The sequence below is a fragment of the Petaurus breviceps genome, unplaced genomic scaffold (assembly GCF_028583685.1).
Source record: "Petaurus breviceps papuanus isolate PSGF00001 unplaced genomic scaffold, PetGlider_PUasm1.0 91041, whole genome shotgun sequence".
NCBI classification, from domain to species: Eukaryota; Metazoa; Chordata; class Mammalia; order Diprotodontia; family Petauridae; genus Petaurus; species Petaurus breviceps.
This window is the reverse complement of record NW_027187400.1, coordinates 7,434,418-7,457,569: the sequence shown is the minus strand read 5'-3', so window position 1 is coordinate 7,457,569 and position 23,152 is coordinate 7,434,418. Positions and strand designations below refer to the sequence as shown.

Genomic DNA, 23,152 nt, shown 5'->3' with positions numbered 1-23,152 from the left:
GCATCTCCCACCCCCTACCCTGAGGGGTCTGTGGCTTTAATCGGAGATGTTTGATTTATGGATTTCATAAGTGTATTTCATACCCCCAAATGTTTCATGGGTACATTAGTCCAGGAAACACAGATTGAGGTATTGATTACGGGAGCTACCTGTTGACTTGGCCTGGATCTGATAGAGATTGTTGTCTGCAGGTTTCACAGTGGGGATTTCCAATCCTAAAGCTTTCCATAAAACTTATTTCCCCACAGATTACATAATGCTGTCCAAATGAAACAGAAGGATAAGCAGACCATCAGCCAGTTGGAGAAAAAACTGAAAGCGGAGCAGGAGGCCCGAAGCTTTGTAGAAAAGCAATTAATGGAGGAGAAGAAAAGGAAGAAGTTAGAAGAAGCAACTGCTGCCCGAGCCGTTGCCTTTGCTGCTGCCACCAGGTACCCGATGCCTGCTCAGCCTTCTTGGATCTGAGACTGGCTTTCCCAAAGTGAAGATAGGACTTGTAACTTGATGTGCTGGGAGCCTGTTGGGGGCACAGCGAGGTCTCATAAATACCTTTGGGGTCACCTGACAGCACAAGCTGCCCTTTGATGAGTCTGGGTCTCACTGGCCTCATGAGGCTCTAAGGTGGGATTTTTTTTAATTTGGAGTTCCATCGAAGTAGGAAGCCCCCAGGGTGGGTGATCCACCACTGGACACTGTTGACAACTCCTCTGTAACTGTGTGACCACAGAGAATCCCCACCTGGGTCCCAAGAATTTGAGTGACCTGCTCATGATCACTAAGCCAGTGTGTGTCTGCAGCAGGCCTTGTGCACATGCCAGCTCTATCCATCATACCATGCTGCCTCTGATACCAGAATGGTGGTGGTAATGTTTGGAGCAGAGTGCTGAAAGGGCACTCGGAGACCCTGGGGCCCACCCCTTCATTTGACAGATGAAGCTACCAGCTTCACAGTACACAAGTAACATGTCCAAAGTCCCCCAGGGGACAATAAGGCGGGGCCTAGGATTTGAACCCAGGGCGTCTGACTCCAAATCTAACATCTTTCCACTGCCGCACTGTTCACATCTGTAGCAAACTTAGGGTATGCAAAGTGCTTTCCTCAGAACAACCCAGTAACATAAGTGGTATGTGATGCAGTATCATCCCCATTTCACAGATGAGGAAACTGAGCCCCTATATCGGAAGTCACTTGCCCACTGAGGACACATATACTCAGGGGCAAAGCCAAGACTCAGATCCATGTCCAGGACTCTGTACTGTGCCATCTCCTCTGCTTCAGAGTAGGTGGTCAAAGGGGTTACCTTCCTGAAAGGTTTTCTAAGAGTTTTATTCCAGATCTTAGCCATGTAAGTGTTAAACCTGTTTCCTAAGAATTTTATTTGAAGAGAGGCTTGCTTCATTTTGAGATCTCCCCAATTGCACTTCTAAGTTACTCTGGGTAGATGTGCTTTTAGACACAGCAAACACCCGGAGGCCCTACGGTAAGGTAGGCACCCCAAGGGTGAAGTCCCAGCCCACCCCCACAGCCTAGCTGACTCCTCATGTGCCCTCATGTGCCGCTGCCTTCATCTGCTTGGACATGATTGGAGAGGGGCAGGGAGAAACAAATACAAGTCTCTATTAGGGTCAGATTAGCCAAGCAGTGAAAAGAGAGTTGTCTATACAACAAAAACCTAACCTCAATGTTTGAGGATCCCCCATCTGAAGTCTTACTGGTCTATGTTCCACCAAGGGGGTAAGAAGATTAAAAGGCACATTTCTTCATCTCCAGCTCACTGAGGTTTCTGGGCCTCACTTACCCCATCTGCAAGATGGGACCATTTATACTTGTTGACAAAATACATGAAAATCTGCAGATGCAGGGTGAGTGTAAATTATTATTTATTCTATTTTTAATTTCTACCCTAATTTGCATCTGTGTGGTATAATCCTACTGTAATTTCTCCATGAATTTTGCTTTGTTTTATTAAACAAGCAATTTACTTGTCAACCTTTGGCATGTTAATAGCCTTCTTTTAGATTTTTGCAAATGCATAATAATTGGTGAATAATCATTTCCTCTTCAAATGGAGATGAATACTCTAGAGCTCCTGAACCCTTCCTTGCTACCCACAGTCTGACTCTGGCTTTTCAGCTCCATCGATCCTTTGTTGTGCTTCAGGTGTTCACTCCTGTCCTACTTTCCCTGACCCAGTGGACCATACTGTCCATGGGGTTTCTTGGCAAAGATACTGCAGCAGTTTGCCATTTCCTTCTCCAGTGGATTAAAGCAAACAGAGGTTAAGTGACTTGTCCAGAATCACACAGCTAGTAAGTATCTGAGGCCACATTGGAACTCAGGTCTTCCTGACTCCAGGCCCAGCGCTAGCCGCTGAGCCATCTGGCTGCCTTAATAGTGCAGTTGATCTCTGCAGCCAGCCCCTCTAAATTCTTGGGCTTTGGAGAAAAAATGGACACTCAGAGAAAATGTTGATGGTATTATAATAGTTGTCTCTGGCCAGCCTCCCTCTAAGCAGGACTGCACTCAAACTGCCTCCAAAATCTCACTGATCCTTTTCTTGAGAATTCTGTTAGGAGAACCCACTGCCCTCTGGACGTTATTTTCCAGTGTCCCTTAGACAGAAAATGGGAAAATCCTTTGAGATGTGCAACACAAATTTTCCTCTCTAACAGTTGAAGCCTATTTTTTTTTTTTGTCTTGTCCTTGTTGAAAAATTGCTCACCCATACACATATGGAATATCTTTTGTAATGTTCAAGATCTCCTTCCAGGTAAAAGGAGGTCGGCAGAAGTTATATAAGTTCTGAAGTCTGCCTCTTTGGAAGATGGCTGAGGGGAAGGCTGAATTAATTTTATTTCTGTCCTACATCTTAGTAACTTATTTGAATTTAATAGCTCTCATTTGTTTAACGCTTCAAGGGTTATTAAGTGTGAGGTACTACAAGAAATATCACCCCCATTTTACAGAGAGGAGAGAGGAGGTGACTTGCCAAGATCACCTAGCTGGTCAGTGTCATGAACTATGATTTAAGTGTTCTTTTCACTCCTCCACTATCTCTCCCCTGCTGCTATCATAAGGCATAGAGAATGGGCTGGCGATGGGCCATCCATCACCATCATTGTGAGATAGATGAACACCATCCTCCCTCCCTCCCTGTTTCTTAAATGAAGAAACAAAGGCTCAGAAAAAGATAGATCATTGTCCATATCACACAGCACTTTTCTGGAAGAATTGGCTTGGAGACTCAGGCCCTCCCACAAGGGGCTTTCTCTTGCCCTCCTGTTGAAAAGGCCTGACGTTCCCAGGATGCTGCATATCTGACTCTCTAGGAGTGATCTCCCATGTTCCATGGTCTTGGGAGCTGGAGGTAGAGGTCGGGGAGGAGTAAACGGGGCTGCATGGGAATGCCAAGCCTCGGGTGAATGGGAGCTTGGGATCTTGTGCTGGGACTCATCTAGGAATCTTTCTGAATCCTTTCCTTATGGCCCCCCCCCCCGCCTTCTCTTTTCCAAAGGGGAGAATGCACCGAAACCTTACGGAATCGCATCCGAGAGCTTGAGACAGAATGCAAGAAGCTAACGATTGACATGAAATTGAAAGAAGACCAGATCAGAGAGTTAGAAATTAAAGTTCAGGTAAGGAGAAAGTTGCACCCCTTGAGGGAGTTCCTCTCATTTCCCCCTAAGTCTGCTTCTCAGGAAAACGTCCATCAGTCAATCAACAGATGTTTATTTTGCCTACTGCCTGCCAGACGCTATCATAACAATACTTGTGTCTGAAGGAGGAGATTTTTATGCCCATTATAAGGAATCTGAATCTCAGACTTTGTTGGTACCAAAAGGGCCTTAAAGGTTTTCTAGACTAGTAGCTCATTTACACACTAGAAAATACATGGCATCTGTCATCTTACTGGACTTTCACAGTGACCCTGGAGGAGGGCAAGTCCTTTTTTATCTCCCTTTTATGGATGAGGAAACTGAGGCCCATGAAGGCAAAGTGAGCTGGTCTGTACCGCTCAGAGTAACCATGGGATCCACCCAGGCCTAATCCCAGGCGCTGGTCTTCCTGCCACCCTGGCTCCTGAGCATGAGACCCTTCACAGTGGCTTGTGGTATGCTCCCCTCACCCCACAACCCCACCCCAGGCCTGCCTCCTTCCAGATCAGTGCAGGCGAATAGAGACGAGCTGGAGCATTGATGTTGATCCTGGCAACATGGCAGCTCAGCTAGGGGCCCTCCCTTCGCTGGGGATTCTCTGTGCCTTTCCAGAGTGCCAGTTCCACTATTTTTTTTTTTTGTGGATGTTTTTAAAAGGCAAGCTTCCTGCTATAAAATACCTAATCTAAATAATCAGAATCCCAGATAGACTGTTGGGGTTTGAGAGGGCCTTAGAGTCCACGTAGTGTGACCCCCTTCCTTGGGTCCTTGCATACTCCTGTCGGGGGGGGGGGGGGGTCTCCCATTCCCTCTTAGGAATCGTTAGGAGATTCCTTCTGGTGTAGGGGCCAAGTCTGAGTCCTCTAACTCCCAGCCATAGACCTCCATTTCAGCCTGTGGTCCAAAGAGAAGAGAGCTCTTCTGGCATTTCCCGAGCAGTCTGAGGCCATCTGTTCAGCTGCAGTTCCCTGAAATAGCAGCAGGCAAGGAATTCAGCCTTTGTTGCTCTCCACAATGCCGACAAGGAAACCTTCTCTGGGGAAGGGCAGGAGGCTTTGTTGCCTTGTCAGGGGCCCATTGGAAATGCAGATCGTTTTCACCAAGTGCCTGCTTTGTGCACCCTAATATAACAATACTCCTAACAGGAGGGCTCCAGCCCCCAAACTCAAGGCACTTGTGCTTCAGCTCCTAAACTCCCAAGGGTGGGATTTGAATAGAGAATTCAGACTCTTTATTTAGTTCAAACTGAAACCCAAACTGCTTAATGTTTCTTGTTAATTCCTTGCCTTGTTCCTTCCCCCCAGAAAACCCCCTAAGGTCAGTCCCAGCACCCTGCATACAGCAAACACTTAATCATGTCTGCTGAATTGAATGTGCTTTCTGTTGATGGCCCTGCCATCTTCCCAGCCACCTAAGCTGGAAAACCTCACTCTTGGGGTCCTTTTCCTTCATAGGGAAGGTACCACCCTTAGTCCCCCAACCCACATCCAGGCATTACTGCTGTTGGCTCAGCCCCTGAGAGATCCCTCAGGGGCTTCGCTTGCCTCCTGCCACCCCCACCCCAATGCAGCCAGACCCTCCTCGCCTCCTGCACCCCCACCCCAGTGTAACCAGTCCCTCACTCACCTCCTGCACCCCCACCCCAGTGTAACCAGGCCCTCACTCACCTCCTGCTGCCCCCACCCCAGTGCAGCCAGGCCTTCCTCACCTTTTACTTGGACATTTGGAACAGTGGCATTGGTGCTGGTTTCTCTGCCCCAGGCCCTCCTCCTCACACGGCCCAGGAAACTTCCTTAAGCCAGCCCTCTCCTCAGAACTCTTCGGGGTCTCTTGAAGTCTCCCAAATGAAGCCTCCACTCCTAGGCAGACAGGGCAGGGCTTCCTTCTCCCAGCTTTCATCCCACTTCCTTGAGAAAGCTCTGTAGTCTCTCCAAATCAGATGGCTCCCACTGCCCCATTCTCACCCTGCACACACCTTCCCTTTGCTCCCCATCAAGTTCATAGTGAATGGTAGAATGAGTGCTGAATTTAGAGTCAAAGGATCTGAATTCAAATTCTAACCCTCCCACTTATGTCCTGTGGGAGCTTTGGCAAGTATCTGGGCCTCAGTTTCCTCATCGGTAAAATGAGGGGCCTGGACTAGAGTAGTGGTGTCAAACTAAAACAGAAACCTATCTCTAGAACAGCATAGTGACTTAGGATCCCACAGAGAGACATTCTTTCTGTTGTGTTTTTATTTTGTTAGATATTTCCCATTCCCATCTTAATCTGGTTCAGCTTGGAGTCTGGCACTTCTGCCTGAGAGGATTTCTAAAGACCTTCCTTCTGCCTCTAACTCTGTGACCCTTGGATCTGCCTCCCCCCATGTTTCTGCCTATAGAAGTGTTTCCCTTATTTCACATCCTCCCTTTTCCACATCTTCGTGACGCTCCTCACTGGAGCTGATCTCGCCTTCATTAAATCTCTAACCCCCTACATTGTTTGGAGATCTCCTTTGGAGTGGTTATGGTTCTGCCTTGTGTTATAGTTATTTAAATGGATGTTTTAGCTCTGCTGCCAAAGTAGAAATTTCTTCAGACTAGGTTATCTGCCTTATTCATCTATGTGCGTCCCACAGAGCATGCATCAGACGTCCCAGAATCGGTATTCAACACGTGCGTGTCTTTTTTTGAATTGACTGGTTTCCTTGCCCTTCTCAGGAGCTCCGGAAATACAAAGAGAACGAAAAGGATACAGAGGTGTTAATGTCAGCACTGTCAGCCATGCAAGATAAAACCCAGCACTTAGAAAATAGCCTGAGTGCCGAGACGAGAATCAAGCTGGATCTTTTCTCTGCTCTAGGTGACGCCAAACGGCAGCTCGAGATTGCCCAAGGTATGGCTGGATTGGGTCCTGGGTCAGGCAGCAGGCATTTATTAAGCTCTTACTGTGTGCCAGAAAACACTGGAGAGAAGCCAAAGGGTCCTTGAGCTCAAGGAGCTTACATTCTAATGGGAAAGACAATATGCAAATAACTGTGTACATACGTTCAAGATCTACGTGTACAGTGTAAGTAGAAAGTCATGTCAGGAGGAAGGGAGGACAGGGAGTGTAGAGTGGGGAGAAAGGACCAGGGGAAGCTGCTGCCAAAGGTGGTATTTGAACTAAGTATTGAGGGATCCCAGGGAAGCTGCAAGTCCAGGGGGTGGGAGGGGAGAGAGGAGAGCATTCTGGAGCAAAGGGCTGCCAAGTGGAAGGTCGTGGGCTGGGGACTGCAGGGAGGCCAGTGCAGCTCAGTCCTAAGGGTATGAAGGGGAGTGGGGTGTAGGAAGAAGCTTATATTGGATCCTCAGGATGTTTGGGGCTCATTCGGGAGGGATGTGGTCAGACCTGGCAGCTGAACAGGGGCTGGGCTGGATTGGATTGAGGAGAAGCTTGAGGCAGGGAGACTAATCAGAAGGCTTTCTCGATAGTCCAGGCAAGAGGTGGGCAACAAAAGGTGTAAATATCCATGGAGATAGAAGGCTTCATCCAATCCTCAAAATCCCATTTTGCATTCAGACAGTATAGATTTTTACAGTGATCAAAAATGTGAAGAGCAGTGCCAGACATTCAAAGTCAAGCAGTATGTTAACAAATATGTGTAAATTGGGGCATTGTTCCAGTACCTTTTTATATATAAGAATTAACTACGAACAGGTGAAGATTAGAGTGTGGGGTAGGAAGTCCTAACCAGAAGGCCATTCGCTTATTATTTAAAGTGTTAAATGTTCCCCGCTATGGCCTGCTCTACTCTTCTCCAAAAGCTCTTCTTCCTCTCCTCACCCCTCCCAAACCATCAGAAATTGTAGGCCCTGAAGAATGCAGAACGACTGGAGATCAGCTTCATGCAGGCCACCCAAGGCATGCCGTGTCAGATCACAGCAGTGCTATGACCACAAATCCAAGGGTTCCAACAGTGACCACTCTGTCTTCCAAGGGTCATATAGTTCCCATTCTCCAGGCAGGCTGCCCACCAGAGGCCAAGCTGTTGAACTTGAGGAGCTCAGCTCCATTTGTGATGGCTATCCAATTCCAACAAGCCTTTCTGGATATGGCACCAGCTCCCTCAGACGGGCTCAGGGAAGCCTCTTGGAGTAACCGTTCATGGGCAGGCCCTTCAGCAAAGCTGGCTGCTGTGTCTGGTACAGGCTGCCTGATGGAGATCTGCCCAAAGTCTCCACATGAGAGGCTGTGGCCTCCACAGAGATCGGTAGGTTGGATAACCAGGGCCACACTGAGTTACCCCGGAACACCAGGTGGATGTGAATGAGTCACAGGTGGTGGGAGTCCTTTGGGCAGAATGTCGTTGTGTTGGATAGACACAGCCTATAGGAGCTCTGCAGGACCTGCATCCAGGCCAGCATAGGAGTCCTAGGCATGAAAGAGAAGGAATCTTACTTAGCATGAAAGCAGAGCCAATCCTCCAAAGCAAGAAGAATGGCCTGGCAGATCTCCCCAAAGAGGGTTCCCCCATGTCATCTCCCCCGAGGGACAGCCTGGAGACGAGTGGTGCCCCAGAACCACCAGAGCGCTTCTGACACTGTCACTGCCCTCCTCAAGAAGTTTCAGTGATTCCCCTTGGCCTCCAGGGTTTAAAAATAAAAACCATTTAGCTGATAAAGAGCTTCCCATCATTTCCTCTCTCTGAGCTTTTGCCCAGGCTGGCTCTCCACCCAGCATGCCTGAAATCTGCCCCGTAGACCTGGCTGCCTTTCCTGAGGGCCTGCATTGGGTAGCTCCACTCAGTTACCTCGTGTTTGTGCGCTCACGTGCATGTGTGTGTGTGTGTGTGTGTGTGTGTGTGTGTGTGTGTGTGTGTGTGTGTGTAAAATAGGTCTTTACATCTTTATATGCATATTGCTTCTCCCCAGTAAATGTGAACTCCTCAAGGGCATGACTCTTTGATTTGTCTTTGTATCCCACATGTGTGTTGGCTGATGAGTTGGCTGTTGTCGTGTCTGTAGCCTCTTACAATTTCATTTGTTGGTAACCCCGGCCCTGGAAGGGAGGGAATTTGTGTAGTTCTCATCTCCCTCTCACCCTGTTGCTGTTCAGAGACATAATATGAGGAACCCATGGTCACACAGCTAGTCAAGTGGCAGAAAAAGGCCTCTTACAGAGGTCTGCAGATTCCAGGGTCAGTGGCCCTTGTGCCACACAGCCACCTCTAGGGCCATTGTCGACTAGGGGCACACAGAGGAATGGAAACCATGTGCACCCTCTTTGATAGCACAGAATCCATTGGAAACCTCAGGCATTGACCCAAGGGCAGGCCCAAGCTTGATTTTGGCACATTTGGATGCACTTGGCCTTTTCTAATTCTCCCTGAATAGAGATGTGTTCTTACCTCTTTTGGTCTCTGACCTTTCTTATGACACTAAAAGGATCGGTCATTCTTCAGAACCATTGGCCCTATTCTGATGCTAGCAGCAGAGGTCATCTTGATGGACCTTATGTAGGAGGGTGGTGTCTAAGTCTCAGCTGGAAGGCAGAGGTGAAGGAGGAATGCACTGCAGCCTGGGGGCAGCCCAGGCAAAGGTGTGGTGATGCTGGGTTAAGCGGAGGGTCAGTAAGGGGGGGGGGACTTTGGCTGAACATAGCGAGGCAAACAGTAGAAGGAATAGGACACAGAGTGTTGGAGAGACCCGTGTGCCTAAGGCTTTGCCATAGATCTCTCTGGATTGGAAGGGGAGGTCAGGAGGTGGTTGGATTAGGTCGATGGTCCAGGCAAAAAGTGACAAGGGCTGGGGCGGCTAGGTGGCACAGTGAGTAGAGCACCGGCCCTGGAGTCAGGAGAACCTGGGTTCGGATCCGGCCTCAGACACTTAACACTCACTAGCTGTGTGACCTTGGACAAGTCACTTAACCCCAATTGCCCTACCCTTCCCCCTCCAAAAAGCAAAAAAAATAAAAATAAAAAAATAAAAAGTGACAAGGGCTTGAACCAGTGCTCTGTGAATTGGAGGCCAGGCAATGAACCTTGGCGACTGGTTGGAGATGAGGAGGGAGGGAGTGGAGCCGGTGTGTCCCAGGCTGGCAGACCTGGCCCATGGGGAGAATGGCACAACACAGTCACAGTTGTTATAGGTGACATGTGTGAACCAGCCTTCCCACTTTGTGAAGGAGAAGGCCCTCTTCACAGTGACACCAACATCTCGGCAGCCCCTGTCTCTGTTAATGACATGAGAACTGTCTGAAGGGAGGATATTCCCACTTACCTGGTGCCTCTGCTGTTTGATCAGAGCGTACAAGGTGAGTCCTCAACTTACTCAGCATGCATGACCCCCAGAGTTGGAAGGAGCCTTGGAGCCCCACAGCATCAGGGCTGATGGACACCTGAGAAGTAGAACCCAGATTGTCCCAGCTAGCAAGGACCTTCGCACTGAGCACCATCTTAAAGGCCCATCCCCACCGTGTTGTCCAGCCCCATCAGGCTGCAGAGGAGTACTCTGAAACTCTAATGAGTCAAGCAACCTAACGAAAGTCACACAGCACATTATTGCCGGAGCCAAGCCTCTAGGCACTGGTGCCTTTGTGCCAGGCCACCTCTCTTGGTGTGGCGACACTCTCAGACATGGCAGCATCACCACTACATTCAGTGGTGACCATCCAGGGAGCTGGGATGCGTATATGAACAGGTGTACACCACCTGAGACATGAATCAGGGTTCTAAAACCCTGCCCTCTGAACATACAAGAGCAGCGGCTGTGCACGTGGGATTTTTGGTAGACATGTTGCCCAAATCACTATGTCTGTTTCTTCCTCACAGTTTGCCTCTCACCACCATCCTCCTGAATCCAGATGCCTCAGGGGCTATCAGAGAGGGAGGGGGGCTGATCCTGTCTAACGCTATATCTTTATTCTTCCAGGGCAAATCATCCAGAAAGATCAGGAAATCAAGGACCTCAAACAGAAGATTGCAGAAGTCATGGCGGTCATGCCCAGCATAACATACACTGCAGCCACCAGCCCCCTGAGTCCTGTTTCCCCCCATTATTCTTCCAAATTTGTGGAGACCAGCCCATCTGGACTTGATCCCAATGCCTCTGTTTATCAGCCCCTGAAGAAATGATTGCCAACTTTGTATTTGCCCAACATTTTGGTCACATAGAAGGCATCGCAACGAGCATCTCTTGCAGTCAAGATAAAAAAAAAATTGTATTGTGTGGGACTGTATATGTTGTCATTTGAAAAAAAGAAAGGGGGTGGGGGGTGGGGAAAACATCCAAGTCTGATTAGAACTGCCCATCAGTTTTTCTTGTAAATTTTTAGAAAACCTCACAGAACTTTGCAATTTATTTTTCTCGGCCAATGCATTAAAACAACTCTTGGATTTCACGTAGCCAATTTTGCCTTTTATGTCCTTTTGCATGGTTTCCTCTTGAAAAAAAAAAAAGTGCAGGGCTTTGCTTGATTCTCAACCCTTCCTTTTGGTTTGTTGTTTTCTTTTTTCTTTTTGTTTTTTATCTTTTGTTTGAAATAATCAAGCTAAACCTGCAGATTGGATTCACATGAGATAATGAAGAAAATTCTTTTAGTTTTTAGGTGGAAAGGGTTCAGTAATCTAACAAAGCTTTGATTTTTATAGCCGGTATTAAAGAAGAGGATGTTGATGTCACAGGGAAAAAAATTGAATTCCCACCCCCTCCGAGGGCACTGTGGAAGCGCACGGGAGAAAACAGATAGCAGGAATGGCCGGTAACGTAATGGTAGCTGTTGCTCAGTCCTTGTGTTCCCCTCACTAGCAGTCCTGCTCACAGTGCCTTGGGAAAGAGACATTTCAAGAGGAGACTTGGTCGTTTAAAACCATGCCCCCTTCCCTGCCATTTAGCTTCAACATCGATCAAGCTCATTCCAGATCATCCTGCAAAAAGTGGACGTTATCACTGGACCGTCGATGGTGGCGACCAAGGTGTCACGCCTCCTCTGGGTCTCGAGCGTTCTGTCACTTGCCTCAGCCACACCACACCACCCCCCTGAGAGAGCCCAGGTAGTGAAGCAGAAGATCCTTAGGGAAGGGAGAGCTGGGCTGTGCAGTGGGCTGCATGCCAGAGACTGTCGAGACAGCCAACAAAAGCAGCAGTTCTGGGTTTGTGGGATTTGTTTTTTTTTTTTTTTTTAACTTATTTAACTGTGATTTCCACTCCGTACCATCCTGTGTTTGACAGCTGAGCATGACCAACTCTTTCTCAGCTAGCGTGCCAAGGAGTTTTTTTAAAAAGAGTTTTTTCTTTTAAAGAAACTCATAAATTGCACCAGGACTTCAGTTTCAGGTGTATAGTATACATTGGTAGGAAACTGTCCCGGCAGCTTTGGGAAGTGTTTGAGAATGGGGCGGGGGTGGGCAGGAAAGGGAGAGGGCAGGCAAGGCAAAACTGTTTGGACTCTAGGAAAATTCAGAGCCCAGTGGACCAGTTTGGTTTTCTTGCTGGGGATCCTAGAAGAGCATAGCTCTTTTCAAAAGTTTCATGTAATTGGCGTGTAATGTCTCATTGAAAATGAATTACATAGAATAAGCAAGTTGGTAAAAATAGAAATGTTCAAAGATTCATCACTTTAATCACAGGCCTTCTTTTGGTATAAAAAAACCCAAAACAACCAACTTTTAGCTCCAGCCAGATGTGCATGTCGCTGTCATTCTGCACCTTTGAATCATCTTGTATAATTGTCACCATAAAAGTGTTATTCAGAAATGTCACGGATTTTTCATCTTTGTGCAAAACATGAAAAATTGTCACTGACTATTTGTGTTGAGGGTTTCCCCCATTTTGCTCCCCTTTGGGACATCATTTTCGTTCAGTACTTGGTCTTGGCTGCATTCTTTTATTCTGTGGGGTTTAAAAGAATAAACATTTTCTTGCAGATACAACTACCTTTCTGCCGTTTTAACTTTTAAAATGAAACTAGCAATGTAGTGTCTCCTCAGCAGGGTGGGGCTATGGCACTAATTTCCCCCTCTGCCCCCTTCCCTCCACCATACCAGGTGGTAGGTGACTAACAGCCCAAGTCTGCTCAAGAGAGAGCAGAAGACAGCAAGCTGGGGGAGGAATCTGCCTCGGTGCTCTGGGAGGCCAAGAGTTCAGACATAGGGTGCTATTTCTCTCTACATATATACACACACATATATATGAATATACACATATATGTGTGCATGTATGTGTATATATACACATACACATATGTATATATACATATACACATATGTATATATATAATTTTTATTCCTTATATAAACCATGGCCCTTTTTCCCCCTAGGTATCTTATCTGATTAAGGCTGTTGCTAACTTGACTTTTTGTGTTTTTTGTTCCTCTTCCCTAAAAAAAATAGAGTGGATAATACAGTATCACAGAATCAGAACATGCCAGAGGTAGAAGGGCCCTTAGAGATCATTTGGGCCAGCCTCTTCATTTCACAGATGAGGAAACTGAGGCTAAGGGTGATAAAGGGTCTTGTCTGTGGTGCCATGTGCATTTTATGGCAGAGCCAAAGCTAGAACCCAAGTCTCCCGATTTCTAAGATGACAGTTGTTTTCAATCTGATGGAGGGTTGAATGGAGAAGCCCCATTTCCTTTATGTGCCACCACCACCTGCTTCCCATTTTCCTTCTCTGTCCTTCCCAACCCCCAATCTGGTTTAACTGCATTTTTAATATGGTAAAAAAAGAAAAGGGAAAAAAGCCATTGGGTTTCCATTTTATTCTAGCCCTTGGGCTGACCTACAAAATGACCACTCCTATCCCCCTCCTGGCCCCCTGTTGTGTTCAGTAGCTTCAACTGTTTCCTTCTTCAGAGAAGCCAGATGCCTCTCTTGGCACGGGCTTCCTCACTTGGCCACTTTTACCAACCAGTCTTGGCTCCAGTTTTGGAAAATTCTGCTCTTGGCGCTCCGGCCTCCATCCTCATTCCTGTCCCCTTTCGAATTCCTGCCCATCAAGCTTCTTGCACAAGTATGATCCCTAATGCCCATGAGCAGCACTGACATGTCCTCCCTGCTTCCCGGGAAAAGTGCCTGGCTTGGCCTTTGGCCTCTCTGGAAGAGTGTTTCTGCTTTCACAATTCTCATTGGCTTGTTTGGTTTCCCTTAGGACATCTTCAGGAGTGTCTCCTTTGTGGTTTTATGTCCACCACAAAGTAACTGTACCTTATAATTCTGTACCATAACCGTTTTGCTGTCCTAAGATGTTTAAATATTTACCAAATGAGATTGTTAGGTTTATTTGGACTGTCTGGGGAGACACATTGACATCCCTTCACATTTGCATAAGATTTGCCTTTAGACATATTCACACCCCACTGTAATCTCCCCAAATTATTACTTGAGGCATCTAGTGGACAGGAAGACCTGAATTCAAATCCAGCCTCAGATACTATCTGTGTGACCCTGGGCAGGTCATTTTACTTTCGTTCACTTCAGTTTCCTCAGCTGTAAAACGTAGGTCATACAGCTACCTCCCAGCATTGTTTTGGGGAATCAAAAGAGCTAATATTTTTTAAAGGGCTTATTCCCAAGTACCCTTACCTCCCTCTCACATCTTTAAGATGATCTCTGGGAGCACTGGATTTGAGGTTGAAGGACCAGCTCTACAATTCACAATTGTGTGAGTAACTGTAGACAGGTCACTTTTCATCTCTGGGCCTTAGTTTTCCTCCTCTATGAAATGGGGAGACTGGACTCAGTGGCCCCTGGGTCCTGTAATCCTTTGGAATGGGCCATCCTCAGGCCTTTCAGCCAAGCACAGAGAGCTGGGAATGGTTATACAGTCCCCATTCTGCACACACCCTAGCCCTTGGTGAACTAAAAGCATCTGACATTTCCCATCTGGCTGCCTCATCAAAAATTCACACTAGAGGGAGCTCACGAAGTTCATTGTGCATCCGTAGAAGTCAGCCCACTTAAGCCAAAATAGTGGGCCATTATCAGGTGGTTAGTGCATAGATTGCTAGATTGCTTTGGGATTAGACTGAGCCCTATGGATGCACTGTAAATTCAGCTTATTAGAGGTCACAGAGACCTGAGGACTCACCTGGTCCATTTTATGTGGCAAGTTGGCTTCAGGGCCTGGAAACACACAGTTCAGTTGAAGGGATGGGGTGCAGGGAAGGAAGGACTTTGCTCTATCCCAGCATCCCACGCAAGATCCCCTAGGGGTCAGACCCGAACTAACTTCTGAAACATCTCCCCCCACCCCAGCCTCTGACACCGTGAAGACTAATAAGGGTGGGAACATGGGTCCCACTTTCCTCTTGCTACATCTTGTCCTTGGCTTCTTAGCTTTCAGGTCAGCTTCTCTGAAATGCAGACTCATAAGCTGGCCATTAGTGCCTCCATTTCACAAAATTAAGCCCCTGTAGCTTGATTAGAATTAAGAGCTTAATTCCTGCAGAGAAGAGCCCCTTTACCTTCTGAACTTTGCAATAACTCAGCTGAGAAAATATGGCACACTAAATCTTACGTGAATTATCAATTGCATTAGGGTGGGAGGCTGGGTCACAGTCAGAGCTGTAGGTGAAGAACTCAATCCAAAACTAATTAATAGCAAATGGAGATTAGACCTGAAATTGGAGAGGTCATGCCTTAATTGAATCGGGGCATTTCTGTAATGGAAACAGGATGATGGTAGAGATGGGCGACAGAATTGTTTCCAGTAGAGGAGGAGAGAGCCCCTTGGCCTGGCATCTTCTCCCCACCGGTCCCTTGGGGCACTTTCTGCCCATCCTCCTAGATCTGCCTTCTGCTCATAGTTTGTCTCAGTGAATTCTTTCCACAATCTTGCAGGATTTCACCAAGCACAACAGACTTCCCGAAGAGCCAAGGCAATTGTTAATCATCTTAACCCCCTATTTCTAGAGCATTTAGAAGCCCCTGTGGGGAGCCCGTGAGGTTGTGATGCCAAGATTGTTACCAGTGGAGAAAGTGGGGATATCAGCATAGGTGGGGTGGGGAAAGCATTGACCTTAGAGTCAGGAAACCTGAGTTTGAATATTGGCTCTGGCACTTACCAGGTTCTGGGACTGAACAAGTTATCTAACCCCTGTGAGCCTCAGTTTCCTCACCTGCAAAATGGGGGTGATCCTTTCACTGGCAGCTGCCAAGGATTGTGGAGAAGGGCTTTGTAAGCCTTCGAGTGCCTTGGAAATTTGAACTTGCATGTTTAAGTGTCTTCTGGAAGATCCCACAGTGGCAGATCCAGAATCTGAGGCCGGGCTTTGACACCAAGTCTAGGGTGCTTTCCATCTTTAGAAATGTGCTTCCCTCTCTCTAGGAGGAATCCCCTTCTGCATCCAGAAGCATACCAAGCAGGGATTTCTTACTCTTTGATGGTGCAGTAGATAGGATGCTGGACCTGGATTCAGATACTATCTAGCTGTGTGACCCTGGGCAAGTCACTTCACTCTGCCTCAGTTCCCTCTTCTTTAAAATGAGCTGGAAAAAGAAATGGCAAACCACTCCAGTATCTGTGCCAAGAAAACCCCAAATGTGGTCATGGAGAGTCAGACATGACTGAAAAATGACTGAGCAACAAATACTTGGTGCTGCTATAGAAAATCTGGGGCCTGTGAGGGAAGGAAAGGAAATCTAGGTCTCAAGGGTGGCAGATGGTCCTGGAGGTCTGAGAGGGGGCTTGGCTTCCCCAGACAAGCCCCTCATGGCATTTCTCCAAGGCCAGAAGGAATTGGGAGCAGGCCTGGGTCTTCTTCCAGGGGCTACTGGAGGAGCAGGCATCCTCTCCCCATGATGGTGTGGTGCTGTCCGAGTCACGGCTAACACAGAGATGAAGTGATGAGCCCGGGGACGCCCAGAGGTCTCTGGGCAGGGCATTCTCGGGGCTGGTAGAGCTTGAGGTTCATTGCAGCCACTCTCACCATGGAGTCACGTCAGGTCAGCAGAGCCTACACTGTGACAATTGACCTTTTTGTTGTGGTGTCATTTTTCACTCATGTCCAGTTCTCTGGGGTTTTCTTGACAGAGATACTGGAGCGGTTTGCCATTTCCTTCTCCCGTTCATTTTACAGTGAAGGAAACTGAGGCAAACAGGGTGAAGTGACTTGCCCAGAGTCACACAGCTGGGAAGTGTCTGAGACTGGATTTGAACTCAGGAAGAGGAGTCTTCCTGACTCCAGGCCCAGCACTCTAGGCACTATGGCGCCACCGAACTTCCCTTAGCACCAAGTAAGCGAAATAAAAATCCCCAAATAATGCATTGAACCATCATGAGGCTTCAAAGCTCGTCCCAGCTCTGTTGTGTTGACCTAGGAAGGCAAGCCAGTCCCCTGTCTAGGCCTAATTTCCTTCACTGTCAAATGAAAAGGTTGTCTGAAATTCCTTCTGATTCCCCAAACCTGCGATCCCAGAACCCTTAGAGTGAATGAATGCTCTTGTCCTGTCAAAATGAATGCTCTAGGGTTTGGGGGTAGCAGGACCCCTGCTGTTGTGTTCCCCATGAGGATCCCAGGCTATACTGTGCACTGGGGCCTGTCCTGCAATGTTTCCAACCAAGACTTGGGCCACGATTCCATACAAATTCTCAATGGAATCTGTTTCTATTCCAAGAGCCTGCCCTTTTCCTCCTATGACAACCTCAGTATGTTAGAATAGCACATGACCCCAGTGACTTGATATTCATATTCTCTCTCTCTCTCTCTCTCTCTCTCTCTCTCTCTCTCTCTCTCTCTGCTCTCTGTCTCTCTCTCTGTCTTTCTCTGTCTCTCCTCTCTCTCTCTCTCTCTCTCTCTCTCTCTCTCTCTTTCTCTGTCTCTCTCCCTCTCTTTCTCTCTGTCTCCCTCTCAGTCTGTCTCTGTGTCTGTCATTCTGTCTCTGTCTCTCTCTGTCTCTCTGTCTTTCTCTGTCTCTCTCTCTCTGTCTCTCTCCCTCTCTGTCTCTGTCTCTCTGTCTTTCTCTGTCTCTCTCTCTCCCTCTCAGTCTGTCTCTGTGTCTGTCTCTCTGTCTCTGCTCTCTGTCTCTCTCTCTGTCTTTCTCTGTCTCTCTCCCCCCAGCCTTTCTTTCTCTGTCTCTCCCTCTTCCCATGGCATTGTCTCCTACCTCTCACTTCTTCAGACTGATTCCTCTTTCTCTTACCAATATAAATATCCCCCAAAACTCCATCCCTATTTCTCTTCCCTCTGGAGGCTCTCCCTTAACAGTCTTGTGCTTTGTTATCTCATGGAAACCCTTCTTATGGTTTCCATAGGCTATTGCAGTACCATATGTATGCAGATGCATCCACATCTGTGCATGCCTACACCTGGGAGCCTCGGTCACTCCCTCCACATTTCTGCATACCTGACACCATCTTGGTGTCCCACTGCATCAAACTCTGCATGTATAGAAGTGGACTTGGGATAATTCATAACAAATATCTATTTAAGGTTTTAAAGTTTGTAAAACACTTTACCTATAATCTTACTGGAGCTTCACAGCAACCCTGGGAGGTTGGTTTTACAGAAATGCCAAGCTATTATTGATCGAGGTGCTGGCTCCTCCGGGGGCCCCTGGAGGACACAAGGCCTGCTCAGATTCCTCTCAGGTCTTGGAGGTATTCCCACTAGGGACTTGTCTGGTGAAGCACAGAAGGTTCCTGAAGGGCAAGTGAATTGCCCAGGGGCACACAGCTGTTAAGTGTCTGGTGCAGAATTTGAAGTCGGGTTTTCCTGCTGCCAAATCAGCTGTCTCTATGCTATCTGGCCTCCTCATCCTCTTTCTTCCTAAATCTTCTTCCTCCTCTGTTTCCCTATCACCCAGGCTAGAAGCCTCAGAATCCTATTGGGCCCTCTCATCCTCCGCTCCATATTCAAAGTTGAGGTTTAAAGATCAACTAGTCTCACTTCATTTTAGAGATGAGGAAATTGAGGCCCAGAGAAGGGACTTGTGGGTCTTCTGATTCACTGACCCCTTCCCCCAGCATACTCTTGTATCCATTGCCTTCTCTTGCTTACCCAGCCTAGGGCAGCTTTGGTTTCCACTGCAGCCTCCTGCCTGGTCTCCTTGCCTCTACTTCTCCCCCTCTCCAGTCTGCCCTTCACAGCTGCCATCATAATCTTCCTTACTGCCTCCATCTGACATTGCTCTGACAGTGTTTGATGACTTCCTGTCATCTCAGGATAAAAGCCAGACTCCTCAGCCTGGCAGTCCACCTACCTTCCTGGCCTTATTTCCCATCCCTCCCTTCATCCTGTCCTGTCCTGCCTCTGTGCAGGGCAGTCCTCCCAACCAGAAGCAAGCTCCCTCCAGTTCTCTGCCTAATGACCTCCTGCTCGGAGGAGATGCAGCTCAAGGCCCACCTTCTCTGAGAAGGGCCTCCTCTCACAGGGAGCACCGTCAGCAGTCAGGCTGGCCTTGAAGGGTCGCAAAGTGCCACATCGATATTGGCCCATCTCATCCTCCTGGCAGCCCAGGGAAGGCCATACTGCACGTCTCAGACTGAGTGAGAGAGGTGAGGACTCTGTCCAGGGCCAAGCAACCAGTAAGTCAGAGGCATGATTTACTCAAGGCAGCTAGGTGACAGGGAATCAGGTTGGGCTTGGAGAAAAGAAGACTCAAGTTCAAATCTGGCCTCAGAAGCTTAGGAGTTGTGTCACTTAACCTGTCTCCCTCATCTGTACAATGGGAACAATAGCCTGCCTCTTAGAGTTGTTGAGGATTGAGTGAGATAACATGCGTATGAAGAGCTTTACAAACCTCAGAGTGCTGTGTTATACATAAATGCCAGCTATTGTTGTTACTGTGCCAGGTGGCTCCAGCCTCAGATACAGACGCATTGTGGGGCTCTGGGAAAGCCCCTTCACCCCCATTTGCCTCAGTTTCCTCATCTGGGGATAATGATGGCTCCTTCTCAGGGCAGTTGTGAAGATCAAATGAGATCATTTTAAGGCGCTTAGCACAGAGCAGGTTCTCAGTCAATGTCTCCTCATTCCCTTTCTCTACCCAGCCTAACACTTTTCCCAGCATGCCACACAGCTGCCCTGTGTAGCCTCTCCCTCCTCAGACTTTCATGGATCGCCTGGCTCTTTGCTTGGTTGCCATTACACTCACTCGGTCTTGTATCACATTTATATTTGTGATATAATGTTACATTATGTTTATGTAATGTAAAATTATATGTATAATTTTGTATATATTATTATATATACATATATGTATATATGTGTGTGTGTGAGCTAGGTGGCACAGTGGACAGAGCACTGAGCCTGCAGTGAGGAAGACCTGAGTTCAAATCCAGCCTGAGACACACTTAGCTAGCTGTATGACCCTGAGCAAGTCACTTAACCTCTGTCTGCCTGAATCCACCAGAGAAGGAAATAGCAAACCATTCTAGTATCTTTGCCAAGAAAACCCCTAAAAGGGGTTACAAAGGTGCAGTGTGTGTGTGTGTGTGTGTGTGTGTGTGTGTGTGGTGTGTGCACATAAAAGAAAATCACTTTATGTTTAGGACAATCCCTTCCTCCCTTCCTGCTCCCTTCCCCCACTGCCATTAGATAGTGGGCTCATTGAGAGTGAGGATCTAGCCATTTTTTTTTTATCCCTACCGGTACCATTTCATTTTTTTAAAACTGAATTGAGATTCTAAATCATCATGAGGTTGGATGGAGTCAAGGGTGCTGCTAAAGCTCGTTTGAATGGGCTCTCAAGCAGATTGTTAAATTTTCAGTGTGAGTGTTTACACTGGGGACATAGACAAATGCTTTGAATCAGGATCTTTGTTAATTGTCTAGACTTAAGAAAGTTATGGGGGAAATGTTGCATATTAAACTGAAAAGTGTGTCATGATAACATTCTTTTAGAGAGCTGGCTGTTAAACATTTACCATTCCTCCCATCCCGGATAGAATACTTGGCAAAAACACTGTCAGAAATAGAGCTTTGGTCAAAATCTTGTTCTAGGAACTAGGCCTAGGGAAGGAGCAAGAGACCCTTCCTGTGGGGTGCTCATGTTATTCTTTTCATGACCAAGTTTCCCACATTTGAATGTAGAGCCAGTGTTGGGGCCAGCATATGAAGGTCCCATTTCCAAATCACCCCTTCAGCTGCCACAAGAGGGCACATACAGCTTTGGAAAGCCCCAGACTCCCCAATTCCAACCCTGTCAGGAGGAATGTCTCTTTGCTAAGAATCAGAATTGTACAATTTGAGGTCTGAGAGGGACCTTCAAACACAGGATGGAAGGGAATTTGGAATTTAGACTGTTCGAAGTGAAAAGACCTTAGAAAACAAAATGTCAGCGCACACTGTAGCGGCAAGGACCCCAAGCGTCCTCAGGGTTTGCTGCCCATACAGGTTCTTGGATTTGCTTTGATAAAGGAAAGCAACTCAAAATGGGTTAACAAGCTTACTTTAATCAGTCAGACATATATCGTTTACCTCGTTCAGTGGAAAAAGGTCAGCACCCTGAACTTCAAAGTATACAGGCAGAATTATCAAGACAGAAACAGATCAAGTGAACAGATTTCAAACTGTCCAACCATTACATCCATACCAAATCAACATCTGGGTTTTTTCAAAGCCGGGGGGCTCAGGACAACGGCTTTCCAGAGTTTCATCTGATCAAATCACAGAACACTTCTCAAAGTGAGCTCCAAAACAAAGCTACACATCAGGGCTTATATAGCCTTCTCCTGGCTCAGAGAATGTAACAATCTTATTGACTCACTGGCCAATCAAGAAGTATCTACTGAAAAACAAGCCTCCCTCCCCAGGCTCCAGGTGCACTTTAGCCTAGGGGCAGGGAAGATCTTACAAATTTACATTCCCATTACACATACAGGGTTGGAGATGGAAAGGAGCTGTGTCTGACTCTTTGTGACTCCACAGACCACAGTCTGTCAGGTCCTTCTATCTCCCCAAGCCTGTCCAAGTTCATCTCCATTGTTTCCATGATACTATCCATCCATCTCATCCTCTGCCATCCCCTTTTCCTTTTGCCTTCAATCTTTCTCAACACCAAGGTCTTTTCCAATGAGTCCGGTCTTTTCATTATGTGACCAAAGTATTTAAGCTTCAGCTTTGGCATTTGACCTTCCAGTAAATAGAATGAATTATTTTCTTTAAGTATCTACTGACTTGATCTCCTTGCTGTCCAAGGAACTCTCCAAGTCTTCCCCAGCATCACAATTCCAAAGCATCAATTCTGCGACATTCATACATTGCTCCTGGAAGGATCTTAGGGCTTGTCTAGTCAACTCATCATCATTTCACAAAGAAGCAGAATTAGGGCCTGAAGAAAAGAAATTACTTGTCTGAAGTCATAAGCTGGATTTGAACTTGATGCTTGAAAACATTATTTGGGGGGTGTAGGTCCACTAAAAAATCATTTTAGTATCATCCTTTTAGTATCGTGCCTAGTACATAGGCACTTAATAAGTGTTTAATGACTGAACATTGACTATTTATGATTTGACCTCAAAGACTACAAGTTCTGGAACTCATTTTTTTAAAATTGTCCTTCTCTAAGGATCTTCAGGAAATGGAACGGTCCCCACCAGCCATTTCATCATAAGGGTGTATATATAAGCATGACGTTACTTTTTTTATCTGAATCTTAGCTCAGAGATGAAAGAGACGTCCAAGGGTCAACTTTGCCCATGTCTTCCCCTTCGGGTATCCCTCTAGTCTCTTGTTGGATGTTTCCAATGATAGCACACTACCTTTGGGAGCTGCCCATTCCAATGTCTAGTTCGGCATTCCTTCCTTGCAGTGGGCTGACATTGTGTTAGGAATAAGTGAGGTCAATCTCTTAAAACAATGAATCGGTCTTTGCATACTCTCACTTCCCATCTTCAACCCTCCATTTTCTCGTGTAATTAATGAAAGAGTTAAACCCACTAGACAGTCTGTAAGGCCTGTAGCATTCTGCCTTCTGCATTTTGTCCTAAGATCCTTTTCGTCTGGAACACTGTGTTCCAAGGTCCCTTCCAGCTCTGACATTGCAAAAGTCATCCAGCTCTAAATTCCTTGATAGTATGAGGTTAGAAAACTCTGTTTTTTTTTTTTTTACTTAGCATGCCGTGTTCCCAAATGGTGTAGGATTCTTTGGGGAACAAGGACTCCTTCACTGAGATGGGCTTGTGCTGTCAAGGACAGTAGAAAGAAAGACCAGGGAAAACAGCTTGCTGTTCTCTGGTCATTGTCGTCTCATCCCCCTTGTCTCTGTTACTGTATGTAGCTCCAGGCCAGGTGTGTTTGGATATGTTGAAGGTAGGTAGCAGTTCAGTGGGCTAAGTCACTCTTTATTCAGGCTGAGATCCAGTCATAAGAGTCTGTTACATGGGGTACCAGCCTTCTTCTGTTCCTGCAAGAAGCTTAGAGTGGATGGGAGTGAGCTGAGGCTGGGGGAGTAATTACAGAATTAAGGCTGTGTTAGGGCTAGAAGTGGCCTTAGAGATCTCCTTCTTATTTTATGAAGGAGAAAACAACAGCCTGCAGAGGGGAAGTGATTTGCCCAGGGTCACTCAGTGCCAGGGACAGTACTTGAGCCCAGGT

General features: G+C 47.0%; 1 protein-coding gene across 3 annotated transcripts in view; it reads left to right on the top strand.

The window, feature by feature from the left end:
• Positions 1 to 12,547, top strand: part of MACO1 (macoilin 1) — an 81,452-nt gene extending 68,905 nt beyond the window's left edge. For all 3 annotated transcript variants that reach the window (XM_069079072.1, XM_069079071.1, XM_069079070.1), the window contains 4 exons: positions 249 to 431; positions 3,516 to 3,636; positions 6,357 to 6,531; positions 10,548 to 12,547. In XM_069079072.1, the coding sequence (XP_068935173.1) occupies positions 249 to 431; positions 3,516 to 3,636; positions 6,357 to 6,531; positions 10,548 to 10,750 (682 nt within the window). In that variant the 3' untranslated portion in view covers positions 10,751 to 12,547. The remainder of the gene's footprint in view (positions 1 to 248; positions 432 to 3,515; positions 3,637 to 6,356; positions 6,532 to 10,547) is intronic.
• The last annotated feature ends 10,605 nt before the right edge of the window (positions 12,548 to 23,152 follow it).